This window comes from Urocitellus parryii, chromosome 9, assembly GCF_045843805.1.
Source record: "Urocitellus parryii isolate mUroPar1 chromosome 9, mUroPar1.hap1, whole genome shotgun sequence".
Taxonomy (NCBI): domain Eukaryota; kingdom Metazoa; phylum Chordata; class Mammalia; order Rodentia; family Sciuridae; genus Urocitellus; species Urocitellus parryii.
In genome coordinates, this window is record NC_135539.1 from 72832155 (window position 1) to 72856219 (window position 24065).

General features: G+C 38.5%; 1 protein-coding gene across 2 annotated transcripts in view; it reads left to right on the forward strand.

Moving 5' to 3' along the window:
- The window catches only part of Itih5 (inter-alpha-trypsin inhibitor heavy chain 5), an 87765-nt gene that overhangs the window by 19676 nt on the left and 44024 nt on the right, over positions 1-24065 (forward strand). Inside the window, exons 3-7 of one of the 2 annotated variants that reach the window (XM_026391792.2) lie at positions 1420-1583; positions 2427-2528; positions 5522-5772; positions 19455-19630; positions 20415-20531. In XM_026391792.2, coding sequence (XP_026247577.2) covers positions 1420-1583; positions 2427-2528; positions 5522-5772; positions 19455-19630; positions 20415-20531 — 810 coding nt within the window. The remainder of the gene's footprint in view (positions 1-1419; positions 1584-2426; positions 2529-5521; positions 5773-19454; positions 19631-20414; positions 20532-24065) is intronic. The other variant, XM_026391793.2, reaches the window with a different exon arrangement.

Genomic DNA, 24065 nt, shown 5'->3' on the forward strand with positions numbered 1-24065 from the left:
TGCCATAAAAGCAAGAGTAAAATACCTCCTTTGCATGTCTATCCCAAGACTACACAATGTCTTAGTCTGCTTGGACTTTCATAACTATAGACTGAATGTCTTACACAGCAGGAATTTGTTTTTTTATATTTCTGGAGACTGGAAATTTCAAGATCAAAGTCTAGATCTAGCAGGGTTTCATCAATGGTGAGGGTTCTCATCATGGCTTGTAAATGGCCACTTCTTGCCGTGCACTTATATCATGGCCTTTTCTTGGTGTGTGCACTTGGAGAGAGAGAAAGAGAGGAAGGGAATAGAGATCCTGTCTCCTCCTTGTATGAGGCATCTTCTCCACTGTGTCCTCTTCTAGGAGCACTAATCCATCCCGAGGCCCTATACTCATGACCTAATCTAACCTTGGTTACCTCTCAAAGGAGCCACCTACAAATATCACCACATTAGGGATTAGGGTCTCCGCATATAAATTGAGGGCAGCACCTAGTCAGCTCATAACACACTTGTGAATTGCTCAGCCAGTTCCTGGGGTTAGAGAATCCCTCTTAGTAACACCTTTTCTCATGGATATTTCCTTCCTTCTTTGGGTTTCTGCTGCCAACTGTCTTAAGACATAGCACTATTGCAGAGACTAGAAAAAACAGTGAATAGTTTTACTGGAGTTGGGGGGGGATCTTAAATCTGCATTGTTAGCAACTACTCTTATCAGAAGCTTTAGGGATAAATTTAATTAGCACAATCTTAGATTTTTTTTTCTAGGAAAATTCCCCAAAAGCTCTCTTGAGTTTAGTATTGATTCTTATTTTATAATACCACAATTACAGTCCAGATGGGGAAGCCCTTGCAGATAGTGTCTCTAAATGGATATTGAAAGGAATTTGAAAATGTGAGAATCTTCAGGCATGTTCTGATGTTACAAGCTGGTGATCCTGTAAATGTGATCTCCAAGTTGATGAAAGTATTAAATATGTTACATATTTCTAAAATTCTGATAAGTATTGATCTATTGAAGCGATGTGTCTTTTCTGTTAAGTTGGAAATCTTCACTATATTCTCTTGTTCAGATTAGTTTAAAAGAGTTGCTTGTTGCTTCTGTGTCGTGAATTGATTATTCAGTCAAGGTTGTTTTTACACATTAAGTGAGTTAAAAATGGGGACATAGGGACAACGAGAGAGAGAGAGAGAGAGAGAGAGAGAGAGAGAGGGAAAGAGAGAGAGAGAGAGAGAGGGAGGGAGAGAGAGAGTGAGAGGGAAAGAGAGAGAGAGAGAGAGAGAGAGAGAGAGGGAGAGAGGGAGGAATCACATGCCAAAGGCTCTCAAATGGAATATTGTTTCCCTTCATGGAAAAATGCCTACATCTACCCCAAAATGTTTTCACCATGTTTCCATGCATCAGGAAGAATCCTGTTGTTTTAATTTCAACAGAAAACCAAGCCCTTGATGACAGAATTCTCGGTGAAGTCCACCATTATTTCTCGTTACGCCTTCACTACAGTCTCCTGCAGGATGCTGAACAGGGCTTCTGAGGACCAGGATGCAGAGTTCCAGATGCAGATTCCAGCTTCAGCTTTCATCACCAACTTCACCATGTAGGTGGCATGCTGGCGAGAGATGGAGCTCTGTGTGGGGGTGGTCCAGATTTGTGTGGGGGAAGGATTTACATCCCATTAGATCCGAGGGCTGGTTCTCCTTCTTCTTTCCTTCTTTGGTTCCTTCCTGCCCACCTTCCTGACTGCCTTCATCTCTTCCATTCTACCTTCCTTCCCTCCTTCCTTTTCTTCCTCTTTCTTTCCCACCCTTTCCCCCTCCTGGTCCACTCTGGGCCAGGCTGTCTTAGGGGTGATTGATTTACTTCTAAAAAAAAGCCAATGTTGCTTGCTCCAGAAATTCCAGCTGGGAGAAATAGTCCATTAACAAGTAAATAAACAGTCAATGACATCATCTTGGGCCGTGGCGAATTGTTGTAGTCTAAAGATGGCAAATAAGATTGAGAGGGGCTTCCTTAGGAAGGGAAATGAGGGAGGGAGGTGAGAGGGGCCATGGTTAGACTGAGACCTGAATGAGACAGTAGGAAACCTCTGACATACTAGCTGAGGTTGTTTTCTGACTCAAGAGGTAAAAAATGGCAAAACAGGGGAAGCGTTGGGTTTAATTTTGGTCTGGGCAAGAATCAAGTTGGTGAATCTTCATGGACGTTTGAGCAGTTATGATTTTCTCCTGGAGAATCAGAGACACCCTGGGTTGGGTCTTTTGAAAATTGCCCTTGATTGAAATGAGTGGTTTAAGGCTAATGCCCTCGTCTGGAATGCATTTAATCTGAATATCTAAGAGGCAAATAAAAATATTTTCTAGGGTTGTCATGGTTCTGAGAACCATGTTTGAGTCTGTCTTGGAACTGCAAGCTGGTAACATAGCTGTCTCTCATGTTTCAGGATTATTGGAGAAAAGGTGTATCAGGGTGAAATTACAGAAAAAGAAAAGAAAAATGGTGATAGGGTAAAAGAGAAAAGGAATACAACCACAGAAGAAAATGAGTAAGTATTGTTTAATTAGGAATTAAAAATCCGGTTCTACAGTGTCAAGTTTTCTACCCCTTGGTCTATTTCCTGCTGTCTTCCAAATATTTTTTCTTTTTTTAATCAAAGTAATAAGTACACATGATTAACAATATAGTAGATGAACACTGGTAATAAAAAAGATAACTTTATTACACCGTTCCTTGGTTTTTACTTCCTAGAACATCTGCTTCTAATATTTCTGTGCTGAGTTTTCTTTGTAGTTACCTCCTAACTCTAAAGTGTACGATAGTGTTGCTTTTTCTTGATTTCTTAATAAAAATAAAGACACTATCTGAAGAAGGAGGATTTAGCAAATTTACAACAGTCCTACTTTCTCTTTACGTTCAACATTTCCATATTATTATTTTCTTTCTTCTGCTGCTGATGAAGTGTTTCCACCCCCCTAGACGTTCCCTCCTATCTTTATGTGGGGATTGACCCCAGGACGTCATGCATCCCAGGGGGAGCACTGAGCTACATTCCCATCCCTGTTGCTGCTTCCTAAATGATGACATTCCTTTTCTTACCCTTCAGTCTACCTCTCTTTATTCATTTCTTGAACTCATCTTTTGTCACATAATCATTGACTTGTTACATTTTCATTAATGTCATTAACGTTTAAATTCTTATCTATAATGATACTTGTATTCTTTGTAAACTTGGAAACAAGTATTTATTGAAAATTAGCTATTTATTGAAAGCTAATAAATAGCCTTTGCCTTTCAATTACTATATCAACTACATTAACAGAAGAACAGCCTACACTAATAAGATTACATTTCCCCCCTCAACCAGACAAATGTGAAGGCCTCTGTTCCCTTTGCAGAGAAATGATCTAAGTACCTAGATTAAAATGGCCTAAACTTGTAAGCGTGATTTTTTTTCCTCATTAATAAAAGGACACAGCTTTGAGAAAGTTAGTTCTTTAAAATCAAAGACCGTCAGAACCTTTGTAGTCAGTTTGTAAGAATGGAACATTTTGCTCTGGTCTAAAAGACCTAAGTCATTTTGATACTGAAAGCAAATGAGGTTCAGAGCTTCAGATAAGGCATTTTCACATGCAGAATTCCACGTTTATCTTAAAAAAGTTACAGTTTCCAAGGACACAGAACTTTGGGTCTCCTTCTGAGTCCATGCTGATGTTAATGGCCTCACAAGCACCCCTCCTTTGCTTGGTGCCTGTCCAAACTTGGCTTCATTGATTTTTTACCTGCACTCTACCCTTCCCCCAATCCCATAATAACCCAGTTTCTGCCTTTGTTTGGTGAGATGCCTCGCAGTGCCTCTGGTATGTGGTCTGTCTTGCTGCAGCAAATTATTAAACCTCACTTTGTATTCTGCAGCTGCTTCCCAGGTTGTCTTTATCAATTTTGTTCAGAGTCAGCCACAGCTTACTTTAGTTGGATCATAACATACAAGTTTCTGTTTTTGTTCTTTTTTTTCCTGGAGTTTCTAATTGCCTTCCTCTTATGAGAGAGAACTTAATTTTGTTACTATTAACATTGAGCAAGACACATAATTCATTTGAAATGAGGACAAAATGAATAGCCGTAACCAAGTTTATGGAAGCAATGACATCTACATCATCCAGAAGCCTGGCCAACAGCAACTGGAAGATATCACTGATTGGGAGGCATTCCGATTTCAGAACCGTTAAAACATGCTGTGAAAACATGGCTGTCTCCAGATCCATGGATATTGTTATTCCTTTTGCGGCCTCATTACAAAACATTTACCCTGGAATCACTTTTCATTTTTTTTGTGGGTTGGTTTTGTGATTTCTTGGATTCCAATATTTTTTTTCTTTCTTGGTTTTCACCTTTACTTTGCTGAAATATATTCTGAAGTAACTTCCTCAGAATGAGTGTGTGAGCGATAGATTTTCTGAGCCTTCGTAATATTTTATAATATTGTATGGAATCAAAGGTCACAGTGATTTTCATTTTGAGCTCTGGGGTATTGCTTCAAGGCCTTCAACATCTAGTATCATTGCTGTTGTCTTTGGTGTGATCTAGTATCATTGCTTTAACATTTTGTCTGGTAGTCTGATATTTTACCATAATGGGTTTAGCTATCAATCCTTTTCTGTTCATTCTGCCCAGTGTTCAGTGGAACTTTTCTATCTCCGTATTTCTGTCTCTTTTCACCTCTGGGAAATAGGAGTACAAGAAGTCTATCGGCTTATTCATTCATTCTTATATGAATTAGAATTATTTCCCCTTTATTTGATCCCCTTTCTTAGTCTTATCCTCTTGGGTTCTCTTGAACTCAAAGTCAGCAGTCTCTCTGAGATTATGCCAAACAAAATCTTTGCTTTTTTTCCTTTAGTGCAGCCCCTTCCAGTATGTCCTGAGCTATAGAATCCTTACTCTATACTGAATCTCCCAAGTCTTCTGAAATACGTTATCTACTCACCTCTCCTGCTCTCCATCCTCTGGTGGTCAACCCGCCATCTTGAATCAGAGAACCCTCACTCCGAGTACTGAAAGAATTTGGATTAGTTCGTATTTTTACAAACTTTGCAGTCCTTTATTTTGCCTTAAACACATCCACCAAACTTTATCAAAGCGAAAAAAACTAATTATGAATTAATTTGTCCATCCTTGTAGAGAGAGCAGTGAAATTCACAACTTGACTCCAAAAGCTCCTCCTTGTAGTGGTTTATCTACTCAAAGGTCCCCTTTCTCTTTGCCCACTTAGGTCTGTCTCTGGTAGAGGTAGGAAAGGTCAGTTTTTGAATTCCCTTCTATTCAGGATTTGTTTGTCCTTGGTAACCTTCCTTTGGGCAAGTCTTCAACTTCTTTTAAGACTCATTTTTATTTTTCCAGTATAAGGACTCACCCTGCTGTGCCCACTGGTCTTCTTGGCATCCTGATTAAAAGAGTATGGCGGGTGTCCTGAGGGAATTGAGGAAACCTGGCTTTTTCTATTCTGAACCCTACCTGTGGCCTCATTTTCCTTCCTGACAGGGAGAAGGGGGCTGATATGTTCAGAGCTTCTCTAGTGATTCCCAGCAAGGACAAAGCCATCTTCCTCCTGAGTTATGAAGAACTTCTGCAGAGAAGGCTTGGGAAGTATGAGCACGTCATCAGTGTGCGACCCCAGCAGCTGGTTGGGAGACTGAACGTGGAAGTGAATGTTCTGGAGAGGTCAGGCATCACGTCCTTGGAGGTGCCCCCACTTCACAACAGCAGGCAGAAGGGCAGTGGGAGAGGGGAAGGTGAGTAACAATTGCTGGTTGTGCTCAAATCTTCTGGGTCAACTCAGAGCTGCCACTAGGCACTACAGAAGTCTGGAGAAGGAATGGCACCCCTTCCTCAAAGTCTTGAATTTTTGTGGAAATTGGAAAGATAGCAATAAAACAAAGACAATGGCTGGTACATTTTATTTTTTAAGGATCTGTGGTCTCTATCGGGAAATTAAAAGATGTTTTAAGTTTGTTTTTTTTTTTTTTTGACACAATAATCCCACTCTTGGGAATCTATGCTAAGTAAAACATCTAAGATTTTATTGGGCATAATCACATGCAGGAATCTGTGTGGTAACATTTATTGTAGCAAAAACATTTCATCAGCCTAAATATTCAATGATAAGAAGATATTAGTATAATACGATGCTAATCACGATTCAGCATGAGATGGGAGAAAAGAAAAAACTGTACATATAAATTTATAAGCACCTCTGGGCATGGTGATGTGTACCTTAACCCCAGAAATTCTGGAGGCTTAGGCAGGAGGATCACAAGTTCAAGGCCAGCCTCAACAATTTATCGAGGTCCTAAGCAGCTTAGTGAGATCCTGTCACATCATCAAAAGGGATGGGGATATGGCTCAGTGGTAAAGTACCTCTGGGTTCAATCCCTAGCACCAAAAAAAAAAAAAAAAAAAAAAAAGAAAAAGAAAAAAGGAAAAAAAAATTATACATGCAAAATTGTGCATATTGTAGAATATGTTAGTTGTATTAAATAAAAGTTGAATAGAAAGTTTTATAAAAACAATAGTTTTATGTTAGGAACATGGGATTGTAGGGTTGTTTTTAAAAATCTATTTTTAATCATTCAATTATATATTTTTTTACAATTAAATAATGAAAAATGTGTTCTGTAGGTGACAATTTCATTAGCAGGATCATTCAGTGTAGGTTCTTCTTAAATTCTTATTTTTGAAAATGCATTTCATTTATTGAAAATATTATGAATCATTATTGTCTAATTTTAATCACTATTAATTACAACAAATTAGTCTATGTTAGATATTTACTTGCATTGAGCTCTGTAGTTAATATATCAGTAAAGTTTATTGTCAAATTGGATGATGAGATAGATATATTAAAAAATTTTTTAACAGATTTGGAATGACACGATTTCAGGAAGTCATGACATTGAAAATTGTGAATGACATTGGAGGGTAAGAAGAGAAATGACTAGATAAGTGGAATAAAAGAATATAGGCATTTAACATTTTTCAAAATTATTTAAGGCCTAGAGCTGGTATATGGAAGAACAAACAGAAGGGAAGTACGTTCCCCACCCCAGCCCACAGTTTAAAGACTTTATATTGAGAAGTCATGCACCCTCAGGGACTGTGCATTCCCTGGCTCTGGGAGACTCAGGTCCTTGTTGTGTGTTGACTCCAAACCCTGAACTTGACACCCACAGATACAGCAAAGCCATTGCCAGGGTCTCTGGCATTCAGAAATGGATTGAGATACAGCAGTCATTCTCGTCATGTTGGTGGTAGACATGTAGTTAGTGGATTTTAGTTCAGTTTTTGACTCTATGGCACCCCTGGAAGCCAGCTTGCACACCCATACGGTGGGCCATGGCGAGGTGCAGTGTATGTACAGCCTCTGGTCCAGAGTAGAGCTTGGTAACTGGATTGTTGTTGTTGTCATTATTATGATCACCTTATATTTACTATCATTCTCTGCACATCTTACCCCCCTGTTAAAGCTCATAGGTGGCTTGGAGCAGGCCTGTGCATCTCCTTGAGGGATTTAACCCAGTGCCTTTTACATAGCACATCACTGAGTGTTCAAATCAGAGAAGAAAAAACAAACAAATAGCCAGGAATGTTTTAAAATTTCATTTCTCTAATCATAACTTAGAGGGCCAAATGACAGAAGCATTTTTTTAGGGGGAAGACAACTCTCTGAGTTGGTAGGATCTTGTACAGGGAGCGGAGTATCTGAAGTGCTCTGGGTGACACAGGGTCAGTGAATGTGTCTGTAGGAGATTCTGAGGGAAGTTGTGCTAGTCAGCAAAGTGTGTTTTTGCCTAATTTTCTGAACCACTGTGATTCTTCATAGCTGTGTACATTTTGTAATGTATATGTGTATGTGCGTACATGTTGTGTGCATGTGTGTGTGTACGTGTTGTGCTGCATATGTGTGTACATGTGTGTATGAATGTGGTGTGTGTATGGATGTGTTGTGGTGTATATGCGCATGCATGTGTGTGTGTGTGTGTGTGTGTACATGTTGTGGTATTTGTACGTGTGTAATTCTTGGAGGGGTTAATGAATTACAGTTGTTGTTTAAAACATTGCTCACTGTTTATGTTCAGGCCCTGTTAGAATTCAGGAGTTTTTCCAGACCATTGATCTCTTGGGATCTGTTTATTTTTTTTTAAAAAATTGTTTTTTTAGCTCTTCATACCCATGCAGACACTTTGCCTTCCAGAACGTGGTGGTTTCACAAGTGCATCTCAGAGCCAGGTGCAGTGGAGTGATTCCCTTGTTGCTGTTCCTCATTCCTATCTTTTTGAGCTCAGCTGTTATTTTTCTTGCAAAATGGTAGCCCCAGCAGCGTGAAACACAGGATGTTGTGATTTTTGTCTGGACAGTGTTGAATGTTTCCAAAATAAATCCAGGGTAGAGATCAAACTGGGGGTTGGGCCTGCACCAGATCTTGAGCTGTAACTGTGTGAATGTGCTCCAAGGCAGAACATGATTCTGGTAGATCTGGTTGTGGTTAAGAAATCACTTCTGCAATTTGTCTAAGCAAACCTGTGACCACTGGACCTGGCTTCATCTTGAAGGCTGCATCTGGAGGGGTTACTGTGTGTGGGGTACTAGACTAAGCACTTGGCATACATGTTAGCTCATTCCGTCTTTTTTAGACCCTCTTGGGTCAGGTTCTTTTAATCCTCACTTGATTTATGAAGAAACTAAGGATTGACGTGGTCCAGCAATGTGGACAGTGTCTCATATTTGATTATTAATGGAGACCGAATGTAAACAGATCCATCTGACTCCAAGTTCATGCCCTTAGCCATTGTACTGTACTACCTTCTCATTGAACAGAATATTTTAAATTTCTGGGGCATGAATCCAAATTCCATATCTCTTCCCAGTTAAATTTAAAATTTTTTTTTAAGGTTAAAAGCAAGAAGATTGGGCTGGGATTGTGGCTCAGCGGTAGAGCACTCACCTACTATGCGTGAGGCCCTGGGTTTGATCCTCAGCACCACATAAAAATAAATAAATAAAATTGTTGTGTCCAACTACAACTAAAAAAATAAATATTAAAAAACCAGCAAATGACCTACCTTTGCCTCAGTTTCCTTGTTAGATGAATCAGAATTGGATCCACATCTATTGAATTATAAATTAACAAATCTTTTCTCAATGTAAAAGTCAATTGTGGAGATAATTTGGAAACTAAAGCATTATAATTTCAAGATTATTAAAAGAGTTAATACATGTGTAAATTTTCACTATGACAGATCCTAATGACCAGTGGTAAGATGAATAAAATAAAGTGAGAAGTAAGAGACCTTACCTGTTTTAGTCTTCATTTGGCTTTACATCAGTGACTCTCAAACTTGACTTTTTCTGATAGTAACCTTGAGAGGTTGAAAAATAAATCCAGATGGCCAAGCCCACTCTAGCTAGGTGAATTAGTGTTGTCGGGGCGGGGAGGGAGGTAGTTTCTAGGGAGCTGTATTTTTAGGTTGCAATTCTGCTTTTACAAGAATAACTTAAAAATTTATATGGACTTTAAAAATTGTTAGTGATTCATAAAGTAAAAGAATAATGCTGAATATTTTTCTGCCTCTATGCAGGTATGGTTCTAATGACTCCATCCTTTATAGACCTTTATAACATTTGCCCATTTTAAGTGTAGGGTTCAATGCTTTTTAGTACCTTTGCAGGTGCATCAACAGGTATACAGATAAATGAAATGTGGAATATGGACATGAGGAATATTATCCAGGCATAAAAGAAAGGAAACACAAATTTATGTTACAACATGGACCTTGAGAACATTATGCGAAGTGAAAGAAGCAGATTCAGAAGGTCACAGACTGTACTATTCCAGTTATTTGAAATGTCCAGAGGAGGCAAATTCACACACACAAAAAGCAGATTGGTGGTTGCCAGGGCTGCAGGGAGGAAGGAATGGGGAATGATAGCTTAATGGTCGCAGAATTTCTTTGGTGATGGTGGAAATGTTCTGGAACTTAATAGATGTGTTGAATGTACAGTTTTGTGAATGTACTAAATGAAACCGAATTGTACACTTGAAATTGATTATTATTTATGAATTGTACACTTGAAATTGATTATTATTATTATTATTTGTTGTTGTTGTTCTGTGAGCTTCACCTGAGTTTAAAGGAAAGGGTTGTATCCTAGATTGTGATAACCCTGCTCTCTCAGTGCCCTGGAAGCCAGTTTCCTGTGCTCTTGGGCACTTAGCTGTGCGTCATTTACATGCCTGGGAAAGCAAATGATCAGAGTAGGTGGAACTTGATGTGTGGCTTGCATTTTAATCATATCACCCTGATGTACGCTGTCTATAAAATTTTGTTTTTCACATAATCCTTAACACGGAGGAAGCTTAATGAGCACGAAGGGAAGCACTGGCAACAGCTTCATTACTCTTTATGTTGGAAGGTGAATGTAAAGACCCTACAGCTGTCCTGAAAAACAGGCCACACTTCCCTGCAAGATCAAGTCACCGCTAACCTGAGATGAACACAGTGTCTTGAACTTCATAGATGCCTAATGAGGAGTTGAATAGAATCTGTTTCAAACTTTTACTTATGTCTTTTTTTAATACCTTTACACCATGGCTCTGTGCTGTCAGGGCTCTTTGGGGGCTGTAGTCTCAGACCCCTAAGATTGTGTCTGGGATACAGTGGGTGCTCAATAAACATTTGTTCAATGAACCAAGGGCTAAATAATTATTGACGATGAAAGTGCTCCTGGGTTTTCAACACTTTCCTGGCTTACCTTGGTGAATTTTGCTTCATTTTAGGCTTAACTCTTATCTTGTTTTGAAGGAGGCATTAGAGGAGAGAATTAATAATTCACCTTTGTTCCAGAAGACTCTGGTTCCAAAAATCTAGATAAATACCACTTTGCTGGGGTTGCTAGATAAAATGCAGGATATCTTGTTACATTTGAATTTCAGATAAATAATATGTGCCATGCAATATTTGGGACATACTAAAAAGTTATTCATCATTTGAAATTCAGATGTAACTGGACATCCTGTATTTTGATTTTCTAAATCTGGCCTCTCTCCCCTATTAAAGGGCTGCATTGTGATTCACCATTAAGGCCCATGTACTACATTCCTCCCCTGGCTCCACGCAGCAGCTGGAAAGGCATGGCCCTGTTTGGCCTCTAAAATCTCTGTATATTTGCCAAGAAACAATTTTGTTGTTATGTGAGAGTTTCCAACATTGTTCAGCACAGAAATTATTCAGGTATGAATCATTTGGCTCCAGAGTTGGTTTTGTTTTGTTCCGTAATGTCAGTGTGCAAGCCCACATTATCTTGTGGGTTCTGACATCCACTGCAGACTGGTCAGGGACACCTGGGAGCAGGATGGTCAGAGAGACCTGGGAGATTGTCACAGGGACTTGGGCCTCCTCTCTTTGGCCTGATGGAGGGGGCCAGCCCTATGAGACTGCACTCTTTGCTTCTTCCTGTTTCCTGTTATCTTGACCTGGTGTGTGAGGTGGTTACTGACGACCACAGCTGTGGCTGGAGCCAGAGATGGTCCAGGGAATGTGACACTGGTCACCAAGTGCATCGCCACCCACTTTCACGATGAAGCTTCCATTCTCTTGAGGGGCTTCTCTGACCATTTTCCCAGCTGCTTTGCTGACGTATTGGCCCTTTTCATGCTAACTGTCCAACAGGCCTGTCCTGAGCTCTTGCTGCGTTCCCATCACTGAACCAGATGCCTAGAATCTAAACGACATGTTCACTGCCCTTGAAGAACTAGAGTCAGTAATAGATTTTTTTTTTAAGTTTTTCATTGTGATAAAAAAGCACATAACATAAAATGCGTTGTCTTCACCAGTTCTCAGTGTGCCTTTCATTGGTGCTCAGTACATTTCCGTTGTTGTTCAGTTGATCTCCTAGATGTCTTCATTTTCCCAAACGGAAGCTCCATGTGCATTAAACAACGACTATTCTCTCTCCCTGCAGCCCCCAGCAGCCCGCATTCTGCTTTCTGTCTTTCTGAACTTTAGATACCTCTTTTAAGTGGAATCTCACAGTATCTGTCTTACTGTGGTTGATTTATTTCACTTGGCATGTCCTCAGTGTTCAACCATGTGGGGTCAAAATTTCTTTCTCTTTTATTATATTTTGTTTGCCCATTTGTGTTAACAGACACTTGGATTTTCTTCCATTTTCTTGGATCTTTTTTTTTTTTCTTTCCCCAGTGGTGGGGATCAAGCCCAGGGCTTCATGAATTCTAAGAAAGTGCTCTACCACTGAGCTACACCCCCAGCCAGTAGGTCTTGTGAGTAATACTGCAGTGAATGTGGGCATGCAGACATCTTTTTGAGATCCTGCTTTCAATTCCTTTGGACATACCCATAAGTGGAAGTGCTAGATCATGTGGTAATTCTATTTTTGGTGTTTTGAGGGACCACCATACCATTTTCTATAGCCCCTGCGCCATTTTTCATTCCCATGAATAGTACACAAGTGTTCTCTCATCTTCATATCCTCAACACTTGTTAATTTCTGTTTCTTTGGATAGTGGCCATCCTAATGCATGTGTAGAGTTAGTAGTTTTGAATAATAAGAAAACAAAACTGTTGTATGATTGAATCTATAAAATGTCACCCAGTTTTTCTCAATGACTAAGCCCTGTTCTGCCTGCCTGCGAGAGGACAATGTAAAGAAATTTAACAGAAATCTCTTAATCTCATGTTTCTTTGGTGCTGTAGCACAGCTTTTGAAGGATTTCATGTGACTCCATTTGAAATCCTTCAAGCAGGTATTAGATTCTCAGTGGACGTAAGATGCTGTCAGGCAGGGATAGTGCCTATTTCGAGAATTAGCTGGCATTAGGACAGGCGCATCTGCTGAAGGATTTGCACGTTTTCATGCAGAGTCTGGCTTGGGAAGTTGGTCAAATATGGAAGCTGAAACTTGATAATGTGTTATTTAGGAAGAAAGTACATTGAATAAATAGTGAAGAAAGCTAATATCCTAAGACATCTGGGCAAACATTGCTTAATTATGAGTCAAATTTGAATCCTGTCAGCTGTAAAATTGCATTTTTATTCTATTCCATATATTGCTATCATATCTACATGATGCTGTTTTTCCAAAAGCATTTAAAATACCAATCATCAATATTGGGGAGGGGTCCTTTCCAATAAGAGAACTGTATGTAATAAATTTATGAAATAACCAATTTTTCCCCCTCTATATTGCTTCAGTGTTACTAGTGTCTCTTCCAAAACTGTGCTGATTTGCATGAATTTTCTCTTTATTGCCACTACCAAAAGATAGTTACCTAATACACACAGTACTTTTGACTGCCCTAAATTTAAGAAATTGCCTTGTTGGATTCCAGGTGAGCTGGTACATAAACAAACATAAACAGTTTAGCCTCTTTCCAGCGGGAAATGAGCAGGCAGTGTTTGTTTGGAAATCCTTTTGTAAAAGCCCCAGGTGTTGGCTGCTTTTCACGGAGAGTAGCCAAACCCAAGCCCACAGGAAACAGAGGCCAGGAAATCCCTCTGTCTGTGGACCCAAAAGCGTGTAGCTTCCAGCTAATGTCCTTGAGCATGGTTCTCGGCTCCGGAATCTTTAGATAGTTTACGTAACAACTGTCTCCCTTTTAATTCCCCATCATTGTCTAGGAAGAAAATATTTGTATATAACATCCTTGGTCTAGAAGAAAACTAAGGGCATAAATTTGTTCTCTACAAACCTTGCCTTGTGTGTACCATATATAGATAGATAGATAGAACGAGCATGCACACGCAAGGTTTGTCATTACAGGATAGAATCAGAGAAGATTCTAGAAGAGAGATGAATATTTAATAGCACTTATAGTTGTGATTTCTAACTTTCTTTGGACTCTTTGGAAGACATAGTGAAAGCGAAGGATCCTCCCTTCAGAAAAAAAAAATTGTACATATGCTTCTACATGCAAAATTCTGCAGATTGTTTCAGGTGTCTTTAGGGCATATCTGACTATCATATTTTATAAAGATTGTTCTTCATATAAATAGTCTTGAATTCTTTGTTACAAATGTTTGTTATGATGTGTCTGACTTGACTGATTGCTTTTACCAAGCTTTTAATGATGAAGAGAAAATTGTTATGGTAAAATGTAAACTGTATGTCATCGAAGAGTATTTTTTTCCCCATAAGTTGCTTTTTGATGATAGACCAAGAGTACAAGAAGTGACTTCTGGGGGATGGGATGGGGATGTGCGTGGAGTGAGCAGCCATTATGGTACCAGGCACCAGGCTCAGCACCTTTCCTGTGTGATCTCACTAAATCCTATCAATGATCCCATGATTGTGGCACAACTCCAGTTTAACAGATGTGGAACAGAGGCTTAGAAGGATTAAGCCAGTCATTTGGAGTCGGCAACTCTCAAGCCCACTTTGGTATAATGTGTTTTCCAAAGGTGACACCTCGCTTCTTTCTGGAAGACTAGGCTGTCAATAGGAAGGGAGCCTCTCAGGACACTGGTGGCCTGAGAGGCTGAGAGGAGCCAGTGGTGGAGAAATCAGGGCCTGCTGCAGGCAGTCATGGGCCCCGGGGTTTATCTTGCAAGAGACCACCAACGTCTAAATTAAAACAGGAAGATGGTATGAGACTCAGCCTCCCCCATTGGAGCAGCCACCAAAGTTGGCTCCTTCCTCTAAGCAAGTGGGCAAGAAGGAAAGGAAACAAAGAGGAGGAAAAAGACAGGACACTCATTAGAAAAGTAGGTCAGATGCTCCCCTCCTCTGTTCGCCTTGCACACTTTTCCCCAGCGCTCCTCATTGTCTGTGGAACATGTCCCAGAATGCCAAGTGCACTGCTAATACAGCCCATTGTGCCCAGGAAACGCCATGTGGCTGTCCGCAGTGTGAACCCCGTTCCCACTAAAGAAGGCGAAGCAGCATTATTGTGCTTTGGGGTTTTGGTCAGTAGCTCTAAGAAGAACCTATACTAACATAATTAGCAGATCTTCCTTCCCCCCCCCCCAAAAGGGGATTTTACTTCCTAGAGATGTGACTCCGGAATTGTTCTCTGTAGATTTTTTTTTTTAAAAAAATAGGTAATGGAAAATTCATTTGATCACTTTTACTGACTGGTGCTTAATGGGCAAATGCATCAGGAGCTCAGCTTCTTGGTGCATAATCAGATCGAGAATCACTCCACTCATCATGTAAAATAAGCCCATTTAGATGAAGCTCATGAATTTTCATCATGAATGAACAAACACCAAGGTCAATAGGAAACGAAAATAATAATACACTATCCTTTCTCATGGTCCATATCAAAGAGCCTAGTCAAATGAATTATGAAGAGAGAAATTATACTTTTTAATCCACAGTACTTTCATTCGACCATGAATGTATTAATTCAGGGTACTTGTAAGAAGCATTTTCATGAGAGAGATCTGAAGCAAGACAAAGTAGATACATGCTGGCAGCATAAAGAAGAATCAAATCTAATTATTGCAGAATCTTAGAGATAATCTAAGCATTGCCTAATTACATACAACAAATTTTATCGGCAATTTTTTTATATGTAAGGCGCATCAACTGAGTGTAAGGAACATGTCTATTTTCTAAGCAGAAACTGGAATCATTTGGAGGGCTTGTTAAAAACACACATTGCTGAGTCCCATTCCCAGCTTCAGACTTGAAGTTTCTAGGGTGGGTCCAAGAACTGGCACTTCTAGGCAGCTTCCAGGTGGTGCTGCTGCTGCTGGGGCAAGGTCACACTACTAGGGCCACTCTACCACGGTCCTTGCAGGTGATTACTGCAGGGTTTTCTGGAACACTTCTAATGAGCTGAGTGGTGAGAGCTGCCTGCACCAATAAACATCTTACAGTTGGCTAGTATCATGCTGAAAAGTGCTGCCCCACAACTCTGTGCCCGGTCCAATTTCTGCCAACTGGGATTTCTCTGGATGCACCTAGTCTCCATATAAATGCCTACATTAACATGTTTACCCAAGGGAAAGAACAAATAGGGGTTTGTTTGGCCAATTATAATAGGTTCCATGCCTGTTAAGTCAATTCTGCTATCTGGCTCCCAAATTCAAACCGTAAGAGATTCTGGGAAACAGAATAAAGTATACTAATATTTTGTGTACAGCTTGATGAGTGATTGTATATTATACATATCCATACAACTATCTACCTTCCACGTCAAGATTCAGGATATTTTCACCACCCCAGAATTTCCTTTGTGTTCTTTCCAGTCAGTACCAATCCACCAAAGGAACAGTTGCTGTACTTCAGTTGCTGTGAGCCAGCAAGTGTGTTTGCTCTTAAACTTCATGTCAATGGATGTGTAGAAAATACACTGTTTTGTACTTGGTGTTTTCAATCAACATGACCATGAGATTCAACCATGTTGTCAATAGCAATAATGAGCCTTTCATTTTTATTGCTATGTAGTATCCCAAGTTTGACATACCTTACAGTCTTCTATTTAATTCCTTTTTCTATTTTGTGTATGTTTAAGGTTGTTAGCTGTCATGACATGAACCAGAATGGTGCCAAATACCTTATGTTCCTTCATCTGGTCAATCATGTTATATTGGCACTCCTATTAATTTGTTGTACAGATGAGAAACTAAGGCTCGGTAATGTGCCCAAGGTCTCACAACTAATAAGAAGTGGAATCAGCTAATAATCTTCTGACTGATGACCCTGAGTTCTTAGCATGACATGCCTCTCATTCTTGGTGCTTTACCAGTGGTCACCATGGTGACATTGATCCCCGAGAACGACAGTTTCCTTTCTTCAAGGGCCTTTCCATTTTCAGTCCTCTTTTCTTCCTATTGTGCGATGATCCTGAGGCTTCTTCAGCTGTGCCAGTAAACTGCATGGGGACACTTGTCAATGTGCCACCTTGATTTTTTCCAACTCCTTCAAATGAAAAGATTTATTGGAAGGAGTTTGTTTCTTCTGTGACTTCTTTTTCTTTTAAAAAAAATTCTATTTTTCAAACTCTCTGATCACTTCCAAAATCCCTGCCCTTATTAAATGCAAATAATAGAATCAGTTTAGTCCTGAGGTTCCTGTTAAGGTTACACCTAAATTGTCTCTGAAAAATAACTGTCTGTTCTGTTGAAGGAAGTGTTTAAACTTCCTTTGAGTTTAGTGTCTAATAAACCCTTAGCAGAAGGAAGTTTATTCTTAAGTACAAATTACTGGGGCCATTTATGCTTCATTTCCTTTTTTATTCTGCTAATTGCAGATGGAAATTAGTGGTCAGCCTCTTCCATGGTATCAACTTGAATAGATTTACAAAAATAATCAGACACTTGCAGCAATTTAAACCTGGCTTTGATTCAGTATATGAACAAAAAAAATCCCTGCACATATACTTATGATTAAGAATTCTTATTTTTATTTTGACTAGGAAATCTTATTTTAATTTTTATACTACTTATGATGCATTCAGATTTCAAAATATCGGTTTTTATTGCTAAGTACATAGGCTAGTGTTGTTTGCACTTATAACCGTGGTAGTCTGCTAAATAGTTCTCGTGTTCTAGTAGGAACTGAGGCTCAGAAGTAAAAATAGGATTCTCTTTGCTTAGTATCTCATTATGCTAGTTTTTAATAAATTACATAAAATTCATTCATCTGATAATCTTTTTGTAATTCTAATTCGTATCCTAAGACTCACTTTGGGGAAAACTTTGAACAATTCTTTTTTTAAAGAACCATATGCTTCCTGGACAAAGGGTGTGTTAGGGCAACTGAATGATTCATGAGGGAAAGGCTTTCTTTATGGACTAATTCTTCCATATGGAAGAAATGACAGAATTTGAAGTCATCATTTTGTAGATCTAATGAATTAGTGGACCTAGCTTTCATCAGTCATTGATAAAAGTATTAATTGTACTATCACTGTAAAATGTCTGAACTTTCTAAGGGGATGAGGGTCAGGCCCACAACACCTGCATGCTGTCATTATTGCTACCACTAAAACTAGACAGGGAGATATTGTGTACCATCTAATGTGATGGAGTAGAAAGAGCTTGCCATCACCTAGTGTTCCGTGAAGGTTCTTCACCTATGAAATCTTCATCTCCTATGAAGTAGTTCAGTAGCATCAAACCTGAATCTAGTCAAGCTTCCATCTCTAACTTCCAGAACACCAGTGAACACAGGGGATTGAGCGGTGGTGCTCACACCTAACTGCACATTAGAGTCACATGAGCAGTTTTTCAAAGACCTAATGCCTAGTCTTCATCTCAGAAAAATTTAATGAGAATCTCTGGGCCTGGGCATCAATATTTTTTATAGATCCTCCAAATATTACACTGTCAGCAGAAGAGAGGAACAAGTTCAATGACAAGGGTGTATATGTATGTATATATGTACGTGTGTGTGTGTATAGTTTTAGTTAGGTTTGGCATCACTGTGACTGAAATACCCAGAAAGAACAACTTGAGGAAAAACTCATTTGGGGCTCCTGGTTTCAGAGGTCTCATTCTATAGATAGCCAACTCCATTGCTCTGAGCCTGAGATAAAGCAGCACATCATAGGGAAAGGATGTGCTGGAGGGAAGCTGCTCCTCAAAGGCAGCAAAGAAGCAGAGAGGTGGGGTGGGGCAAAGGGCTACACTGAAGATTCACCTTTCCAGCACACGCCCCCAGTGACCTTCTCCAGCCACGCCCCACTTGCCTATAGTTGATCCTTTCAAAATAGAATAGCTCTCATAATCCAGTCATTTCACCTCTGACTGTTCTTCATATCCACACCATAACATCATAACACACACACACACACACACACACACACACACACACACGTATTTCAAAAAGAAGAGATATAGAGGGAAGGGACACTTGAGATTTAAAGATATTCTAAGAAACATTAACCAAATGTGATGTGGGGATTTTGTTTTGAACCTGATTCAGACAAATCAACCACACCATGACATTTTTAAGAGAATTTTAAGACTGAGTAGTAGACAATAATAAGACATCAAGCATTACCTTTGTTACTTGTGATAATGGTTTTGTAGTTTTGATAGGAAAACATTTTTATGTTACTGAAATATTTGGATGGAATATGATGTCTGAGATTTGTTATAAAATGATCCAGAAACAAGGTGAAATAAAAGTAGATACAAACAATTGGCAGAATGTTGCTAATTGTTTCAGTTGAGTGATGGATACATGGGGGTTCATATTGCTATTCTTTCTACTTTTGTGCATTTTAACAATTTTCATAAAAGGTTCAGAAAGGAGCCATAACAGTGAAATATACCATAGCATATATCTTACATTGTGATATGTTATTAACACAAAGTCTCAGAAGTTTATATGAACTGTATACCTGCCAGTAAGATGAAGTCTAACCCTCTTTGTTTATACTATATTGATTCTTACTTCTTTTTAGGAAAATACTTTCATATTGTTATTTATGATGTTTATGTGTTAGCTGCAGATGATTTGGGGCCACCTCCTTCTACTGTTATCAACCAAAATGAAACTTTTGCCAAGGTCGTTTTTAAGCCTACTGTGGTACAACAAGCCAAGATTGCCCAGAATGGAATTTTGGGAGATTTCATCATTCGATATGATGTCAATAGAGAACAGAGCATTGGGGACATCCAGGTACAAGGCTTTGTGTTGCTATTTCATGTTGGTAGCTTGACACTTTTTGTTAGACTCAGAACTGTAGATTTTGATATTTAGCTAAGGGCAAAAGCTCTTTTTGGTTCTTTGTAAAATTGTTTTACCCAAAATATGTCTTCAGAGAAACTAGAGATGATCCTTGCTAGAAGCTGAGGGTACCTATTTCCTGCTCCAGTAATCTGGACAGCTAATGAAATCTAAAATGTAATTTTCCCTGTGGTGTTTTAGATGAGGTTGGAATTTTAGTTCATCTTCAATTTTAATTAAAGGAGACTGTTCCACAGCTTATTTCCCTTTAGGTTTTATTGCTCCAGAGACAGGGTGGGAATATTAAAATACATTAATGTGCGTCCAGAATGTTGACAACCTTGATGTCTCAATGCGTACAATGCTTGGTACAAACTAGATAATGAAAAAAGTAGGATTCACACGTAGCAAGGTCAGAACGAGGCAGATAGTTAAAGTTGAATGGGTTGTCATGATCAATACTTTCTTTTTTTCAGTGCTGGGGATTTAAACCCAGGGTCTCACTCATGCTAGACAAGCACTCTGTACTCCCAGTCCACTGATCAATAAATTTTAAAGGGATGATTCTATCCTTATATGGATCGATTAGCATCTAGTTCCCTTGGAGGATCAGAACCACAGATAATTTTGCTCTGGGTGTGGAATGTGACCCTAGACTATTTCATCTTAGTTCTAAAAGCTCCATAGATTAACTATTTTGGGTACTACCATTTTTCACTTTTTTTTTCCTTACCAGGTTCTAAATGGCTATTTTGTGCACTACTTTGCTCCCAAAGACCTTCCTCCTTTGCCCAAGAATGTGGTCTTTGTTCTTGACACCAGTGCCTCTATGGTGGGAACCAAACTCCGGCAGGTAAGTGAATGCCACCTGCCTATTTTTTCCCGTCTCAGGTGTTTTCTGGGACAGTGATCTGCCTTGTGAATAAAATTTCTTTTTTTTTTTTTAAAGAGAGAGTGAGAGAGGAGAAAGAGAGAGAGAGAGAGAGAGAGAGAGAGAGAGAGAGAGAGAGAGAGAATTTTTAATATTTATTTCTTAGTTCTCAGCAGACACAGCATCTTTGTTGGTATGTGGTGCTGAGGATCGAACCCGGGCCGCACGCATGCCAAGCGAGCGCGCTACCGCTTGAGCCACATCCCCAGCCCGTGAATAAAATTTCAGTTGCTGCCAGATATCTACTTTATCATGCAGCTATTCCTAACCACAGAGAACATTCCTAATTGATTAATTTAAGCCATTGATGGAAACCATTGTTCTAGCATGTTGGTTTTTAAGAGAGCAGAGGGACATGCTGTAGAAACACCTTGACATAGGGCACTGGCAGAGTGGATCACGTGAGACAAAGGAATACACTGAGAGGACCACTCAACCACACAGCCATTGTCCACAGAATGATTCTGCTCGGTGGTGATTCCTTGGAGAATAACAGAGTAGAATCATTGGAAGTCCCCTTGGCATAGCCTTAGAATAAGGATTTCAGGTCTCCATAATTCAGGATTGATATTTTCACAGAATTTGCAGTGAATCTTAAAATTCCAGGGCTGAAAGGGATTAAGGGGCTATGTACTCTGTTGAGAAATTAAGTTATCCTGAAAATACAACTATTTACATTTTTTTAAAACAAATCATTAGAAAAGATGATTCCTTATCTTACTTTGGTATCATAAATATCATTTTGGCTATTTGTAATATATCCACAACTTGTATAAGGTGAATTGAGAGCTACAAGATGCCAGATCATTTATAACTCTACATTCATTAAAAATTGAGTGAGGTCTTTATCTTTTCTTTTTAAATTCATTAACTATTTTTTTAACTAATTGTATATACACAACCTGATGTGTTAAATAGTACCTTGAAGCTCTTAAGAACCCATATCCATCTGTTTCCACCATAAATCCCACTCCATATATAATGGACTCTATTACAGCTAATGAAGTATTGCAAATATTTTTCTCAGTTGACTATTACTTTATAAATGATTTCTTGGATCATTTGTATTTTTAGAACCATGCAGTAAATTGGCAGATCTTTGACAGAAGATTGACAGATCTTTTTTATGGCATTTAGTTTTCCTCTACCCCCCAAATTGCTTAAATATTTTTCATCAGAGTATAGCTAAATATAAGTTCTAATTAATATAGGCAAAAGTTATCCTCACCCTGAAAAATAGCTCTGTATTCCTCTTCAACATCACATCTCATTCAAGTTCATTTTGCCAGTTCTTCCATTTTTATTGCTTTTCCTTCTTTCTTGCATCTTTTTTTATTCTAATTCTACATGTCAGTGGAATGCATTTTGAAACATCATACATGAATGGTGTATAACTTCTCATTCTTGATCTTCTGTCTAAAAGTACTTTTCTTTTGTCTGAAGAACATCCATTAATCATGTTAAAATCTTTAACATTGTAGGTTTTTGTGAAGAATTCTCCCAGTTTTTGTTGGCCAGAAAATTATTTACTTCCCTTCATTTTTTAAGTGTATTTTTACTGGATATGGAATTTTAGTTTGGCTTCCATTTTCTTCTGGTTTCCATTTTTGCTATTGAAAAAGTCAGTAAAAAATTAAACTGTTTTTCCTCTAAGGGAATTTTAATTGTTGACTACTTTTTCCTTTGTCTTTAGTTTTCTGTCATTTTAACATGGTGATTCTAGGGTGAATTTCTTTCTATTTATTCTGCCTGAAGTTCATAGAACCTCCTGAATTTGTGGATTTATGGCTATGTTCTCAGTCATAATCTCTGAAGTTCACTTTTCCATGTGTGATTCCAATGTTAGAGTTTTTATTCCTCTCTGTTTTCCACATTCTCTTTTATATATTCCAACTTACCCATGCTTCATTTCATACCTATCTTCCAATTCACAAATACTCTGTTCATATATGTCTAAGTGATTGTTAGACTCATTCATCCCTTATTTTGGTCATTGTACATTTTAGCTTTAGAAATCCTATTTGTTTTCAAGTATTTCTCAAATCTGTCTAGTCATTTTTAAAAGAATTTTCAGTTGTTTTACAAAATTTTTTTTATAATGTTTTAAAAATTTTCCCAAGTACAGAAATGTGTGTGTCTAATAAATCCAAACTTTGGAACCTCTTAGGGGCTGTTTTTATTGTCTCTCATCTTCTTGCCTTATGTGACTGGATATCTTTGATTGAATTATGGACATTAAATTTTAGAAATTGTTGGTAAAACTGTATTGAGCCCTGGTATGATGGTGTGTTATTCTAGAGCAAGTCTTGTCTTGTTTATGTTAAGTGTGTAATCTGGGATTCTTTAGACCATATTCAGGGCTCAAGATTTTTCTGGGAATCCAGATGGCTCAAAGTTGGAGTGCTTGAGATTACTGAGACATGATTTCAAGATTTAAATAAAAATATATGTTTTTTCTGCTTTTGAGTTATTCTCAGTGGGAAGATTGGGGCCAAATTGCCTATAGTTTTCTCAAGTTTTTCCTGAGGTTTCAATCACACCGTAGTGAAGTACTCTTTCATAGTGCGTAATTATTAATTGATGTTTTGAGAGGCTTCCTGGTCTTTCCATATGTAGAAAGACACATCATACATGAATGGTGTATAACTTCTCATTCTTGATCTTCTGTCTAAAAGTACTTTTATTCTGAAAGGTTTTTTTTGCTTTATATAAGTTCTTAAGTGCCATTTGCTGCCCAAATTGTTTTTGTGACTTTGGTGGCTACATAATGAACATTGATAGGGGGACTACCAAGGCTATTGTTGGCCACAGAATACTGTGTTAATTGGTGTTTTGTATAATCTAGCATGACAGTTCCCACTTGTATCTTCAGTCAATAAACAGTTACTAAGTAGGTGTCATATGGTAGATTTCTCCTTGCATTTCACTTAATTCTTGAGCATCTATGTGTCTTGGATTTTCTTTCCTCTTTCTCTTTCTGTTTAGAATATGAGTTTCATAAGGACAGGGTTTGGATTTCCTCTGATCTAATTTAACTTAATGAAGAAAGTTACTAAAACCAATCTGAATCCCTGTTACCACCATATATTTTGTATTCTGATACTTTTGTTTACCATCATATCTTGAATGCATCTTTTTTTTTCTTTTTTTTTTTTGAGAATCAAGGGTTTTTTTTTATTGTTGGTCGTTCAAAACATTACATAGTTCTTAATACATCATATTTCACAGTTTGATTCAAGTGGGTTATGAACTCCCAATTTTACCCCGTATACAGATTGCTGTATCACATCAGTTACCCTTCCATTGATTGACAAATTGCCTTTCTAGTGTCTGATGTATTCTGCTGTCTGTCCTATTGTCTACTATCCCCCCTCCCCTCCCCTCCCCTCCCCTCCCCTTTTCTCTCTCTACCCCTTCTACTGTAAATCATTTCTTCCATTTGTATTCTCTTGACTT